The sequence below is a fragment of the Carassius gibelio genome, chromosome A13, assembly GCF_023724105.1.
Source record: "Carassius gibelio isolate Cgi1373 ecotype wild population from Czech Republic chromosome A13, carGib1.2-hapl.c, whole genome shotgun sequence".
Classification (NCBI taxonomy): Eukaryota; Metazoa; Chordata; class Actinopteri; order Cypriniformes; family Cyprinidae; genus Carassius; species Carassius gibelio.
In genome coordinates, this window is record NC_068383.1 from 14,457,523 (window position 1) to 14,472,228 (window position 14,706).

Here is a 14,706-nt window from a genome sequence, read left to right on the forward strand (position 1 = left end):
CTTAATAATCTACTCGACTGAATTTCCCAAACTTTCCTTTTGCTTATGCATATAGTGAAAAACACCTCTGTGTGATAAACCATGCTGTGTGGTAAAAGGAGAAACCCTTGTCATTTCCTGAGTGTGCAAAACCCACTTCCTGCAAGCCATGACAGCTTTGTATCAACTGTGTTGACACTGTTACATACTGTGCACAACACTGCTCCACTATAGTTTATCGTTTCACATATATTAAAAAAATTTATTCATATGCTTATATTTATAGTAACATATTGCATATCCATCTCATTTCAAAAGACAAAAATATTTTATGTACAGTACAGACCAAAAGTTTGGACTCACCTTCTCATTCAAAGAGTTTTCTTTATTTTCATGACTATGAAAATTGTAGATTCACACTGAAGGCATCCAAACTATGAATTAACACATGTGGAATTATATACATAACAAAAAAGTGTGAAACAACTGAAAATATGTCATATTGTAGGTTCTTCAAAGTAGCCACCTTTTGCTTTGATTACTGCTTTGCACAATCTTGGCATTCTCTTGATGAGCTTCAAGAGGTAGTCACCTGAAATGGTCTTCCAACAGTCTTGAAGGATTTCCCAGAGAGATGCTTAGCACTTGTTGGCCCTTTTGCCTTCTGTCTGCGGTCCAGCTCACCCCTAAACCATCTCGATTGGGTTCAGGTCCGGTGACTGTGGAGGCCAGGTCATCTGGCGCAGCACCCCATCACTCTCCTTCTTGGTCAAATAGCCCTTGATGCCTTCAGTGTGAATCTAAAATTTTCATAGTCATGAAAATAAAGAAAACTCTTTGAATGAGAATGTGTGTCCAAACTTTTGGTCTGTACTGTATATAGTATTGTCATGTTTCATATATCAACACATGGACAGTCTTACAAGTAATAGACATTGAGTAGTAAACACATTACAGTATTTCTTTTGGTTTTTAAAAATACTGTTGTTGTGTTATCAATCCTGGAGAATTTTGCATTAATGTTTTCCAAATAATCTAGCGGGAATGACACTAACTGGAAGTAACCTAATTTGGTAAATGTATGGGTGATTCTGCAGAATTTAACCTCTGTGGGCATTTGGTTAAAATTGCTCAACATCTCGGACATCTTGCAACAACAAAATGTAAAGACTGTGGTGGCAAGAAAAGATTTTCATAGAAACTGATGGTGACCATGCCGTGGGGCAATGGCTTTCAGGATGTTACAGCATTTACTGCATTTGTTGCTCAAGTCTTTGCCTGACACACTAGTGTCACAATAATGATTTATAATAGAGTACAGATTCAAAAAAATAAAAACAAAATCACTGAATTTCACTTTTTTTTAAAGATGATAAAAAATGGAAATTAATTTTAGTAAAATATCTTATCTTACATTTGTCAATCACTTTTAGGCTCTAGCTTTCAGTTTTCCAGTGCCTGTTTATTAGTTCATGGACTCATAACACAAAAGTTCTAAAAACATTTTTATTGTGAATCAAATTACAGTTCTCTCATAGCATTTTTTCTCATATTTTTTGTTTAGTTTTAATCTGACATGTTTTGCTCATTCATGTTGTGTATTTTTAAAACGACGGTTGGATTCGTTTGAGTATTAGTAGGCTAATACTCCGTGTTTTTTTAGGATTGAGTGTTGAGAGACTTTGCCAAACCGTTCTGCTGTATGCTGCTTTCAGGAAACAATGACGCACACAGGGGCAGGGTCTGCTACTATTGAACTGGGAAAAGTTCTTGTCTGACGTTCATTTGAAGACATTTTCTTTCGCATCTTCTGCTTGACAGGGACAATAGAATGGGATTTTACCACAGAATAACTTTGGCACTGGCAATAATTTGCCTTTTTGTGGACAGCGGACTGGGTAAGGTTTTTTTAACGCATTTTAAGATCAGATGTTAAAAAAGATGATAAAGTCGAAGGTTTAAGGACTGTTACGGAAAGTGTTTCTAGGTTTTAGAAACTGCGTGTCTTCAAGCAAAGTTCAAAGGAAATCATTATAAATTATATTTTACTGAAATCAAATCAAACAAATTGAAGTAACTTTCAACACCAGTAGGCTAGTTATGTCAAATCAATAATCTCTCAGTTATACTGAAAAAAAATTAAATAGTAGCCTAGCCTCAACCAGCTCTGTTAGGATTAAACTTGACATGATGACGCTTTTAATTTGTCAATTATAAATAAATAGCCTAAATAAAAATAATTGACGTATACACATTCACTATACCGAGCGTTTCCCTTAGGCTACTGACATTCATTTGTAGATTTCATGTTTTGTTTGTTTGTTTTTAATAAGTGTGGATTTCATAATTAATTTGCTTGTTCTATTCCGATAACGTTACCCGTTAACGATTCCGGTTCATTAACGGGTCTGTCAACTAATCATTGAGGCCTACATTTATACATTTAGCAGACGCTTATATAACTATATATATATATATATATATATATATATATATATATATATATTTTTTTTTTTTTTTTTTTTTTTTTTTTTTTTTTTTTTTTTTTTGACAAATATATGTGTTCCCAGAGAATACTTTTAATGCTTCTTAGGAGGAAATATTTAGATTATTGTATCTTATTGCACATAGGCTAGGCCTACTGTGCTCGACAGGCTGCTGTCGATTAAATAATTTTATTTCAACAGTAGAGATGGGCCTCCGGGCTATTGGTCGAGATGTGTGGTTTTGAATCACTCAAACGAACCTGGTCATTAGAATCATTCGTTCGGATTTCGCAATACACAGCAACGTGAAGCTTGGTTTTGATTCACTAAAAAGAATCGACTCTTTAGAGTTGTTAGTTTGGGAATCGGACTATCACAGCGCTATAAGTTCAGTAGCGGTGTTGTTACGCCTCTGGATAACTGTAGCAGGAAATTGTTTTATAAAGAGAAAAAATGTAACATAGCACGATATTCTTCGGCGGAATTCATATAATACATAATAAAAATAGACAAACAAGCAGACAATAAATACAGTATATATATATACATAATGTAGTATATATAGGCCTACAAAAAGACTTAAACGCATTGAATCGATTTATAAATACAACTTGCTTACAAATGACAACATAGACTAGATAATTAAAACACAGAAGATATTTAGGTAATCTGGGATGCTCATTATTAAAAAATAATTTGAGGATGGTGTTAATGTCTGACAAGCCCTCATCTGTCATTCTTTATTATCCCTGAACACAGGAGCCCCACTCACAGGAAGATATATGTTCGTGAAATGCAACCCGGATCTTAAGAATGCAAACTGTGTCACACAGGTGGGCCCCTTGGTGCCCCTATCAGGGAAAAGCTCTCGACTTCCACCTTCTGCTGCAAAACACATGTAAGTTGGCTGTTTATTCATATATAAATATTAATTTATATGCATCTATGTCTAAGATTAGTCACAGCTAACAGGATGCATGCATGCTACTATCAAAAATGAACTTTCATTTTGAGTAGATTTTGTTTTAATAACACAACAAAAAAAAACACAAAGCCACTGTCCCTGCATGTCATATATTGGGTTACATCTTAATCATCCAGCAATAGTCTTAATAATTTCAAAATCTTGTCAGAGGAAGCTTGAGTTTTTACATACTCGTATAGAGCTTTTAAAGAAATCCCTCAGGGATGTGTTAAAATAACAACCAGGAAAGTAGACAAAAGACTCTGTAAAATAGAAAGAGTTGTAAGATATTTTTTTTTCCCTACAGGAAGTACTGACTGCTTCCTCATTAAGTATTATAGAAAATGGAGGTTAGATAAGAAGTAAAAAAAAAAAAAAAAATGAAACTTTGAAAAAATATATGCTGAAGTTGTTGAAAGTCGGGCGCATTTCCCGAATCACTCACGTTGTGACATACTGATTGTGAAGCTTCACCACATGATTCAAATCTCTTTTATTGTTTTCCTGGCAGTGCAGATCATTTCTGCTGAAAGTAGTTCTTGCAAAAATGATGTTTTTCTGCAAGGTTTTATTATGTCAAATATATACGTTTAGTTCTCATTCCTACAACTACAAATGTTGTGTGTTAGATAAGGTGCTTTCACAACGTGATTATGGTTTTATTGATATCAATGAAACACCAATGTTTTTTAAATAGTTTTACTCGCGCTGAATCACTTCCTTCCACAAATCAATCACAGAGACATCACAGCAGTTGTAGCTCCTCAAAATGTTCATGATCTTCATAACCGGGAAACATTATATCTCACAGATCAACAAAATATTATAATATTAGACATATTTCTCAGTAAATTAAAGAGATAGTTCTCCCACACATGACAAAATTTAGATTTTGACAGCATTATTGATTATTGATTGATTGATTTATTTAATTTCATTACTATTGCTATTGTTATTATTATTATTCTTTATTTATTTAACACAAAATAAGTTATTTTGAATAATGCTGGAAACCAGATACTGGTTGGTAAAATGATGGCATCAACAATGTTGGTAAACAGTTTCTAGTCTCCTTTTATTGCCATAGTATTTTTTTTCTTTTATTTTCCCAATGTGAACAACTTGAGTGTGAATAAAGGATGGAAATTAATTTTTTGAGTGAAATGAGTGTTACATTTCCCAATATCTTCCCTATACTGAAGTACAGTAGGTACTCTGCAACATTCTACAGTACTTGTCACAAGGACTATGCTTTTTTTTATTTAGACATTCCATTTAGTTTTTTGAGTCTAGATTGGGGAAGTCAGTGGGATGGTTAAGAAATGGGCTCTTTATGTTCTCAGAATTACAGGAAGGGCTGAGAGGATGTTGGAGCGCTCTAGAGTGACTTTGTGCTTTTGTTTCCAACAGATTCCCAGTTAGCACAGAGGAAGCCACTCCTGAGACAGAGGAGCAGTCAGGAGAGGGTTCAGGCAACTCCGACACCTTCGCTCCGTTTAGAACCATGGATCAGCGGATGATGAGAGACGCTCCAGTGCCAACAAGAAGCCAACAAGAAGCCAACAAGAACGAAGAGGAGGGATCGGCTGTCGAATCCAGTGGAGACATTTATTTATCCCAATATGATTCAACTCGGAAAACAGATTGGCTTTCTGAACAGGATTTGAAAGAGGAAAACATTATTGCATAAAGGGCTACATTACATCTCATGTGCTTTTTCTTTTTTATACAATATAAGCCATATGGGATGGTGCTGTTTTGGTCACAGATTATTAATAATTAATATATATTCTTAAAATGTGGCATGCTCTGCAAAGGTTTATTATATTCCAGTTTCCATTGTAAGGATCTATTTTTATCTGCTCTTCATCTTTGAAACTTTATATTTTTATTATTTTATTTACTCTTAATGTCCACAGTTTGACCCATGATCTGTATTAAAACAATATTTGTAATTTTGGGATGGAAATAGGCAATTGAAATAAAATGTTTGGATAGCAAAAAGGTATATTTTCGTATTTGTAATATATTTTGAACTTTCCAAAAAAAAAAAAAACCTTTCATACTATAAAGCATTTTGTCTATTATTTTAAGCATTTTACCCCATAAAAAGGAGGAATGAACTGTATTGAACAAATGCTTTAAATATGAGATGAGCTCAGCTGTTCAGGCTTCCTGTTTTACCAGAAGTGAGATCACGTTTGATCACACTTTGGCTATATCTTGTGCATTTCCGGATTCACATCTCATGACCTGTTTCTCAGCATCTAGAGTGCAGAAATACAGTTTAGAATCATTCTGTATTTAGAGCAACATTATACAGTTATTTTCAAGAGGTGCAAATGTGCAGATTCAAAACAATGGCATGTGGTTACGATGATACAGTGCCTTCAGAAAACATTTACTGTACACCCACATATAATTTATGTTACACCTTCAAAGTTACACCAACACAGTCAAATATTTTTCTTGCTTTTAGATTCAACACTTGTAACTCTCAGGAGCAAAAGGGAGATTTTCATCTGGATTCAAAGCTGGACTTTCATGGGGCAATTTCTGAAAACTATTCTTCACATTGCTAGCAAACTCCACCAAGTGGCAGTCACTCTTTCAAGAGCTGAAGAGATCAGTATCTCCGGTTTGTTGCAGCTCCATTAGTGTAGTGGCTGGCCTTCTGTTCCCCTCTGACCATCGCTTCATTTGGATAGCTGGCCTGATGTCAGAAGAAGTTTGTGTTGTGTAATGTTTCATCTGCTGTGTAACACGTTCCACTCCTTCAAGGGAAGTTCAAGAAAAAAGTTCATTAAATAATATATAGAAAAAATAAATGAAATCATGCTTTTAAATATTACTTTGCAACACAAGTCTGAAAACATGTAGGATTTTCAGAGCAGGTTTAAATGTTTTTTTTTTTTATGCTTTTTTTTTTTTTTTTTTTACAATAGTAAGGTGTGTAATCACAATATATGGGGTATATTTACCACAATGGAATATGCCATTCAGTTTTCTACTAAAGGCTTTTCAGTAAAATGTAAACAGTAAATTTATAAAGAACATAAAAAATTAATGAATGGCACAAATACATCATAAAATTATTCTGGCCACCAGATTTTTTTTTTACTTAATACATTTTTTAATTCAGTTATTAAAAATAATCACAACAGACTAAGAGCCTGAATAATGCCTGAAAGTATAAAAAATAAAAAAGTTTATTTTTCTTTGTTTGTTTGTTACCAATCTGTTACCAACATTACGTGCATGGAAAAAATATATATATATTTTTATTATTACATCAACATGAATATATAAAAACTAAATGTATGTAAAGGAGTGTGTGAAATGTATTAATAATACTACTACTAATAATGTCTAGATGCATGCTATTGGGCTTTTATTTCTTTCTTTATCCAACAGCTACAAATGATTATACTAATTATGGGATAAAAAATAAAACTAATAACTAAGAAAGTATGAACAAAAACCTTACCAACATATCAATGTTAAAAAAGAAACTTTTATTTTGAAGTTCAGCAGCCTGGTTAATGTTTCCGCGCTCACTCGCGGTGTCTCCGTCGGTCGCAGTCAAGGGGCAAGGAACTCGACCGGAAGTTGAAGTCGGGTGGGGGCTGCCATCTTTTAGCAGAACTTCACTTGCGTTAGCATTCCCATTGACTCCCATTCATTTTGGCGTCACTTTGACAGCGAATAACTTTACATCTGAGGCGTTTAAAGACTCTGTTTGTCCATTATTTATTTCTAAAGATACACGACAATGTATAAAGTGCTCCATTACCTTCTATGTTACATTATGGCCCCGTATAAACAGTTTTTGTAAAAAATAGGCTAACGATTGCGTCATAACCACTCGGCTCTCTGTCGCATTACCGTACAGACAGGTGAAGAAGCTCGCAGGCAATTAACTAAATATGGCGTACTGGCGTTACATTTTAAAATACTATACAAAATAATTAATCAGAATACTTACTCCTGCTCACTCACGACAAAGAACTCCCCGCTTAAGCTCGACGTCTCTGCAAGATTAACGATGGCAGTTTTCACGCACAGCCACTTAGAAGATTTACATCTGGCAGACAGGTTGCTGACGTCGCCAAGCTTCGTTTGAGTCTGCGCGTCAGAAACGGAAGTGCTAAAAAACGCTAAAACTGGGCTTCATTTAGCTCAATTGAGTTCCAATGGGGTCGCTGTGTCCATTTCTTTTACTGTCTATGGTCGCAGTCCGTTCAGGAACAGGGATCCAGCGGAAGCTGTACTGAGGAGGACTGCGATCAAGCTAAAGCCACGGAGCTGAAATGGTGAGCGTTAACTCAGACTGCAATTCATGGTTACATTTTTTGCTATTTCTACACCACTTGCCTTACTCCCTCTAAAAACAAAAGCTCACGATCCTGTCGAACATGTTTACAGTGTTTCCAGTCTAAAGTAGGCCATGGAAGTCGTGAAGGATTGGGTGTGGAGGCTGCTTATTATCAGTCAGCGATAAAACACTGAGGAAACACAGTAAACAGACTCTAGTGACTGTAATAATGGGCTCTAATGGAGCTTATGTATATTCTGAGTTGTTTAAAAAACGTACATCCACGCAAATCCACCAGGACCTTTAAAAACAGCTGAAGGTTGAATCCAAACTAGTTAATGTTGTTTTTCACTTAAATGAAGCTGTTTGTCAGTTACCATTTTGCACACACTGTGAAATGTTTCTACAGAGCTTCCTCTCTATGGGTCTTGAGCAATGCTGCACATGATCGATGTTTTCGCACTGCGTCAACGTTTGCTTTAGCTATTCCATAGATGTGATTATATTCGTATTGAGACTGTTAAGATAATACTAACATATGTTAATGTGTTAAAGTACTGTGTAAAACAGATGAAGCTTTAGGTTTGCTGATGTTTTCACCTATTTGTGAAGTAGGACCACCAGTTACTTAGTCACCCCCAATAGTTATGTCATATTGTTAACAATTTTTCTATATATTTTTATAGTACTGCTGCACTTTACACAAATTATGTACAAATGCCTGGACTCATACAAAATGTTGCAACCTGTTACCAAAATTGGGATATGCCTAAATATTTTTTTTTTTTAGCTTTTAATATTCTCACATCAAGTCTAAACTAAGGTTTGAAGTGGGTCAAAGACAAAAACGGATTTTCAAGCATCAAAACAAAAAAGCTTAATACAGTTTTTTTTTAATTATGCTTATTTAGCTTCTTTTTTTTGTTGTTGCATAAAACATAATGACTATCATACATTTTTTACCATCATTTACTGAAGACACCAACTAAAATGCCATTCAGTGTAACAATAGTTCAAATGCCAAAATGTTTTGTCTGGTCTCTTTAGAACAAGAAACATCTGGTGACATTAAAAGAAATGATTAAAAGAAATTTAAAGAAATCCCCTTCAAACCCAATTTTTTATCATTTAAAATATAGTCAAATTTATTATGCTCACTTTTTCTTTTTACACATTTTAAGTACGGGTCAGAATTAATATGTTGCTTTATTTTTACATCTAAGTTACAGTCTGCTACACTGAATGCAATGGAACATTATTTCACAGATATTTTGACATTTTATTTTTATTTTAAAGTAGACACTCTACTTGCATTTAATGTGCTTTGTATATATGTAAAATCACTTTTGTACATTTAATTTGATGCATACCCCAAAATGGATGTCTCATCTTTGACTCGAACACAAAGTATATGAAATGAAACATGTTAGTTGACATGAGATGAAAATTCACCATATGTTTTCTAAATGCATTATAGATTTTTTTTTGTAAATTATTCATACATGCATATAATTTGTTAATAAATTTTTTTTTTTTGTAATTTATTAATCAAACTTTAACTCTAAACTCTGCCCCTTTCTTACAATCATACTTAAGATCGCATACAGATCTGCCATCATCCTATCAACAACTGGTGAATGGAACAAAGTCCCGTCCTAATTTTTTAAAAACAAATTTATCATCTGTTTAACTTAATTATACGCCACAATATGGAAGAAAATATTTGTTGCTACTTCCTTTTTCATCATGACTTTAATAATATAAAAGAAATTCACAGAATAGAATGTAACTGATTTAAATGAAGTCACCACTCAGCAGTGACTAAAGACATGAATATGAATCGAATCCTTAACTTGGTTAACAAGGTGAATTGAAAAAAATCTAAAGATGTTGTGTAATTCTTTCAGAGTTTCCTTGGAGGTCTGTTTGGTCCTGTGTGTGAAATCGATGTCGTTCTGAACGATGCTGAAAGCAGAAAAACAGCCGAGTTGAAGACTGAAGATGGGAAATTGGAGAAGCATTATCTGTTTTATGATGGAGAATCCGTTTCAGGAAAGGTGAGCGAGTAGACATCTCCTGTGCGAGTCATTTCCTACAGTCTCATTTCAAAGACAATTGACATGCATTGTGTTATGTCACCCCAAGGTAAATATCAATGTGAAACAAACAGGCAAAAGACTTGAACATCAGGGAATTCGCATTGAGTTTGTAGGACAAATCGGTGAGTTAACGCAACACATTCAGTTATTCTCTTTCTCAAGGCATTCATGCAGCAATCCAGCTTGAGGTTTGCAGTTCAACTGTGCTGAGAGCCTCGGAGAGCATGTGGTTGTCACATGGAAAGGTTTTTTTTTTTTTTTTTTTTTGGTGATTGTGCCCAAGTTGAACACATTATGAAGGTCAAAAAAGTAAAAAATATCCAACACTGTAAATAAAACACATTATTGGATATTTTTATAACTTCAGAATTCCACATTTAATTCAGTTTATTACTTGCAATTATTTTGTAATAGTTTGTGAAATTGTAAGAAATCATTAGTGATTCTTATTGTCTCAGCGATTTCAAAACTGCTGCTTACAATGTCTTTTTGTCCAGACTTCATAAGAACGTGTGTGTGTGTGTGTTTTCCCATCACGCAGAGCTCTTCAGTGATAAAAGCAATACTCATGAGTTTGTAAACCTTGTGAAGGAGCTCGCTCTGCCCGGCGAGCTGACGCAGAACCGCAGTTATGACTTTGAGTTCATGCAGGTGGAAAAGCCATATGAGTCTTATGTTGGAGCGAATGTGCGATTGAGGTTAGTGAAGGCTTTTTTTTTTTCTTCATCATGGCTAAGTTTGGCCAAACACTAATAAGAAAGATAACATTATTTGCCTTTTGACTGCTGTTTTAGGAGACAGTTCTTCTTTCAAATTTGGCTTTAATTTAAACACTTGATCTTTTTCTAAAAGTCAGACAAGATCATGTGCTTTTTCATACCTCTGCAGGTACTTCCTTAAAGTTACAATTGTGAGGAGGCTGTCTGATTTGGTAAAGGAGTATGACCTCATTGTGCATCAGTTGGCCTCCTACCCAGACGTCAACAACTCTATCAAGATGGAAGTGGGCATTGAAGACTGCCTACATATAGAGTTTGAATATAATAAGTCCAAGTAAGTGCACTAAGTGCAAGTAAGTGATTTAATCCTAGTTACATAAAGTGAGTTGCTGAGTAATTGTGTGGATTCATTGGCTTAAACTTATTAGTCTAAATGATTTTGAGCTAACAAAAGTCTTTTTGCCTATCAGGTATCACCTCAAAGATGTAATTGTGGGTAAAATCTACTTCTTACTTGTACGGATTAAAATCCAACACATGGAGCTTCAGTTGATTAAGAAAGAAATGACTGGAATTGGTATGATGTTATTTTGTGTTAAGTTTTATATACATATGTGCATATGTTTTGAAAAATATATATTTATTATTATTATTATTTTTATTTTATTTTTACAATAACCAAAGTTATTATTAAATAAAAATTTAGTCCTGTTTCTTTTACATGCTATTTATTTTAAATAATAACATTTCTTTATAAATGCTAGCATTCAAAAGTTTGGGGTTGGTAAGAGTTTTAGTTTTTTTTGTGTGTGTGTGTGTTTCAACATTTTAAGCATTTTTCCTCACCAAGGCTGCATTAAATACAGTAAAACAATACTATGAAAACAGTAATATTGTGAAGTATTATTACATTTTACATAAACATTTTCCATTTGAATCTGAATTTACTGCAGCCAGTGTCACATGATCCTTCAGAAATAATTCTAATATCCTGATTTAGTGCTCAATAAACATTATTAATTTATCAGTGTTGAAAACAACTTTTTTTTAGGATTCTTTGATGAATTGAGTTCATCAAAAGAGCAACATAAAAAAATTAAAACAGAGTTCAAATGAACAATTATTTGAAATATAAATCATAAATAGCATAATAGAACATTTAATATTAAAATTGAATTTAAAAAAAATGCCCCCAAACTTTGGAACAATCGAATATTTGTTTTATTGTTTTATTTAAGAAATGTTATATCTTTCTTTTTTTCATAAAAAACCTAATCACTTAAAATTCATTAGTTTCTCATTTGATGTTGAATAATGTAATATTGATGAAGTGCATCATGTGACATGCTTCTTTAGGGCCGAGCACAACTACTGAAACTGAGACTGTGGCCAAATATGAGATTATGGATGGAGCACCAGTGAAAGGTGAGCAGCAGCTTCACACCATTTTCTGTATCATTTTGTAATTATATGAGTGTAGAGGAGTCTTTTAAAAAGTTGAATATCTACTACAGAAGGCACAGAGTACTAATGCCAGGTAGAACATAAATAATTGACCTCATTCGTGAATCAGATTTCTGTGTAAACCATCCATTAAACCTTTCATGCATGAATCATCACATTCAGTTTAATCAGGGCTATTATAGTAAAATAAACTAAAGCATAAAAAAAGGTTTTTACTTGAAATGAAATAAAAAAAAGAATGAACTTTTTATTTCAGCTAGTTGCTAAAGAAAAATCTCGTTTTCATTTAGTTTAACTTGATGTAATAGAATAACTACAACTGAAATTAAAAATGAATTAAAAGCTAATCAAACAAAAAAATAATAATGACAAAACACTTTAGCTAAAATATCAAATTGAAAAGTAATTCAAAATTTCCCCCAAAAATAAAACTTTTAATACTATTTTAAAGATACACTGGCTCAGTGCTTCATATAACATATATATTATATACTGCCAGTTTCATTATTTCATTATTCCTAAACTTATTTTTTTCCCCTAAAAACTATTTCTAGGTGAATCCATTCCTATTCGCCTTTTCCTGGCTGGTTATGACCTTACAGCCACTATGAGAGATGTGAACAAGAAGTTCTCCGTCAGGTACTTTTTGAACTTGGTGCTTGTGGATGAAGAAGATAGGAGATACTTCAAACAGCAGGTACAGTGGTCATCAAATTTACAGTATAAAAATCATTTTGATCTATAAGAATTATATAAAAACTGTACTTTCAGTGTCTCTTTGTTCAGCAAGTCGAGTAGAACGTTTTGTGTTTTCTGTAGGAAATAGTTTTGTGGAGGAAGGCACCCGAGAAACTGCGGAAACGGAACTTCCATCAGCGCTACGAATCACCTGAGCCTCGGCCGAGTCTCTCTGCCGAGCAGCCCGAAATGTGAGCGGGGTTTGGAAAGCAAGCAGCCAGGGACACACATGCCTCTCAGTGAGCAGTCGCAGGAGAGGAGAACATCTTCCACCGAACATACATGCAGATCGCTGTTCACATGGTCACCCCTCACAGCTTCTGGTGATGAACTGTGCCTGATTTGGCTCTGTCCTCCCTGCCGTCCACAGCAAGCAATCTGTTAGTATATCAAGGACACTTTTTAGAAAGCACTGGAGACAATGTAAGTAATATAGCACATCCTGAAGGTTGCACGCCTCCCTAGATGAAGAAAGGTTTTTAAAAGTGCACTCACTGGTATCCTCCATGTTCCACATAATAGAGCAGAAACACATAGAACTAAACACATTTTAACAAGCTTCCTCATGCATGCTAGCTGGAGAATCTGAGTGCATAGTAACAGTTAATAAAGGCAATGGGGTCCGTTTAAAAAGGTCAAGGAATGTAATGGCAGCCAGGCTACACTGTATTTGCAATCCACTTAATGTTGTAAAACATTTCTATTTAACTTATTTAACCATCTTTTCTGTTGTTTGTTTCTTAAATACCCTTTATGTCAAATGAAGTCTGTCCTTGAAATAAAAAGTATGTCTATATATATAAAATATTTAAAGAGGTTTGGGCTAGAAGCTTTATGAAACTAGGGCGGTTTGTGTAATTATTTTGGGCACTTGTATTTAACTCGTCAGCCCAGTTTTGAATAACATACTGGCTTTAGTAGAAAAGGTGATTTTCTGAAATAAATCATTGGTATTGATTGCTAAATATCATCTTTGTTGCAATTACATTTCATAGTGTCTAAATTGTTAGACGCCTCAGATAAATAATGGAATTTTGATATATCCTTTGCATGTCATCCTGCTGTTTCCTAACAAAGGGGGATGTTTCAATTTTTCATTCTTGCAAATATGCTGTTGCGTATTTTGAGGTTTGTGGATTAAATGTTTATTTGGACCTTTTCATTTTGAAACAGTTTTTGATTTCACTCTAAAACAAATGTATTCTCTTTTTTTCCTCCGTTCTTCTATTGCTTTGATTTTAAAAGTTCACACTACATTACTAATGGAAATGTCTGTGTATAAAGCTATTGAGTGCCCCAATGGAAAAGACCTTAGTGTTTGGAGAACTGGTTGAATAGTTGTGCTACGGCAACAGAGTCATTTGTACATCTTGAAGATTTTTACATATCCAGCCATAGTTTGTTTATCTGCCAATGTCAAATAAAAAAGCAAGTTTATACTCCGAGCTACACTGTGTCTTTTTTATAATATCAGTGTTATTATTGAGAGGTGCTAAAAAGCCATCTTTCAAACCACGTTTTCTATAGAAAAACTTGATTAATCTACCATAGTGACTTCTAAAACCTTGTTAACTAGTTTCGAGACTACTAATACAGTTCACTTGGACACTGGGTGCACCGGAAGGACTTTTGCATAGTTTGTGCTTGCTGTTTAATAATAATTTGAAACTTATAGTAGTGAGATGAAATAATAAGTAATTAATGAATTAGGTTGTATTATGCCTTGAACGTGCGGTTTGTCAAATGAAAGGATGGATGATGCAGCTGCAGGCGCCTTCTGGAAAGACTCTAACTCTTTCAGGGCATTATGGGTATTATCTAGCCTTTGAACATGCATCAATTTTACACTTGTGATTGTGTTTGTCAAATTATTTGGAATGAGTTATGTACCTATCTCTCAGATAAAACAAATGTTAGAATATGTATCAACACTTTTGATTTT

General features: G+C 34.1%; 2 protein-coding genes across 2 annotated transcripts; both read left to right on the forward strand.

The window, feature by feature from the left end:
• The first annotated feature begins 1,602 nt into the window (after positions 1–1,602).
• Positions 1,603–5,437, forward strand: LOC128026253 (serglycin). The gene is made up of 3 exons (XM_052613144.1): positions 1,603–1,877; positions 3,225–3,363; positions 4,840–5,437. The coding sequence occupies exons 1-3, from the start codon at positions 1,811–1,813 to the stop codon at positions 5,117–5,119; spliced, it is 486 nt and encodes a 161-aa protein (XP_052469104.1). The 5' UTR covers positions 1,603–1,810; the 3' UTR covers positions 5,120–5,437.
• Positions 5,438–6,984: 1,547 nt separating this feature from the next.
• LOC128026252 (vacuolar protein sorting-associated protein 26A) lies at positions 6,985–14,203 on the forward strand. Its single transcript, XM_052613143.1, has 10 exons — positions 6,985–7,003; positions 7,658–7,742; positions 9,652–9,801; positions 9,890–9,965; positions 10,385–10,541; positions 10,732–10,896; positions 11,033–11,139; positions 11,919–11,987; positions 12,581–12,723; positions 12,846–14,203. The coding sequence occupies exons 2-10, from the start codon at positions 7,740–7,742 to the stop codon at positions 12,957–12,959; spliced, it is 984 nt and encodes a 327-aa protein (XP_052469103.1). The 5' UTR covers positions 6,985–7,003; positions 7,658–7,739; the 3' UTR covers positions 12,960–14,203.
• Positions 14,204–14,706: the final 503 nt, after the last annotated feature.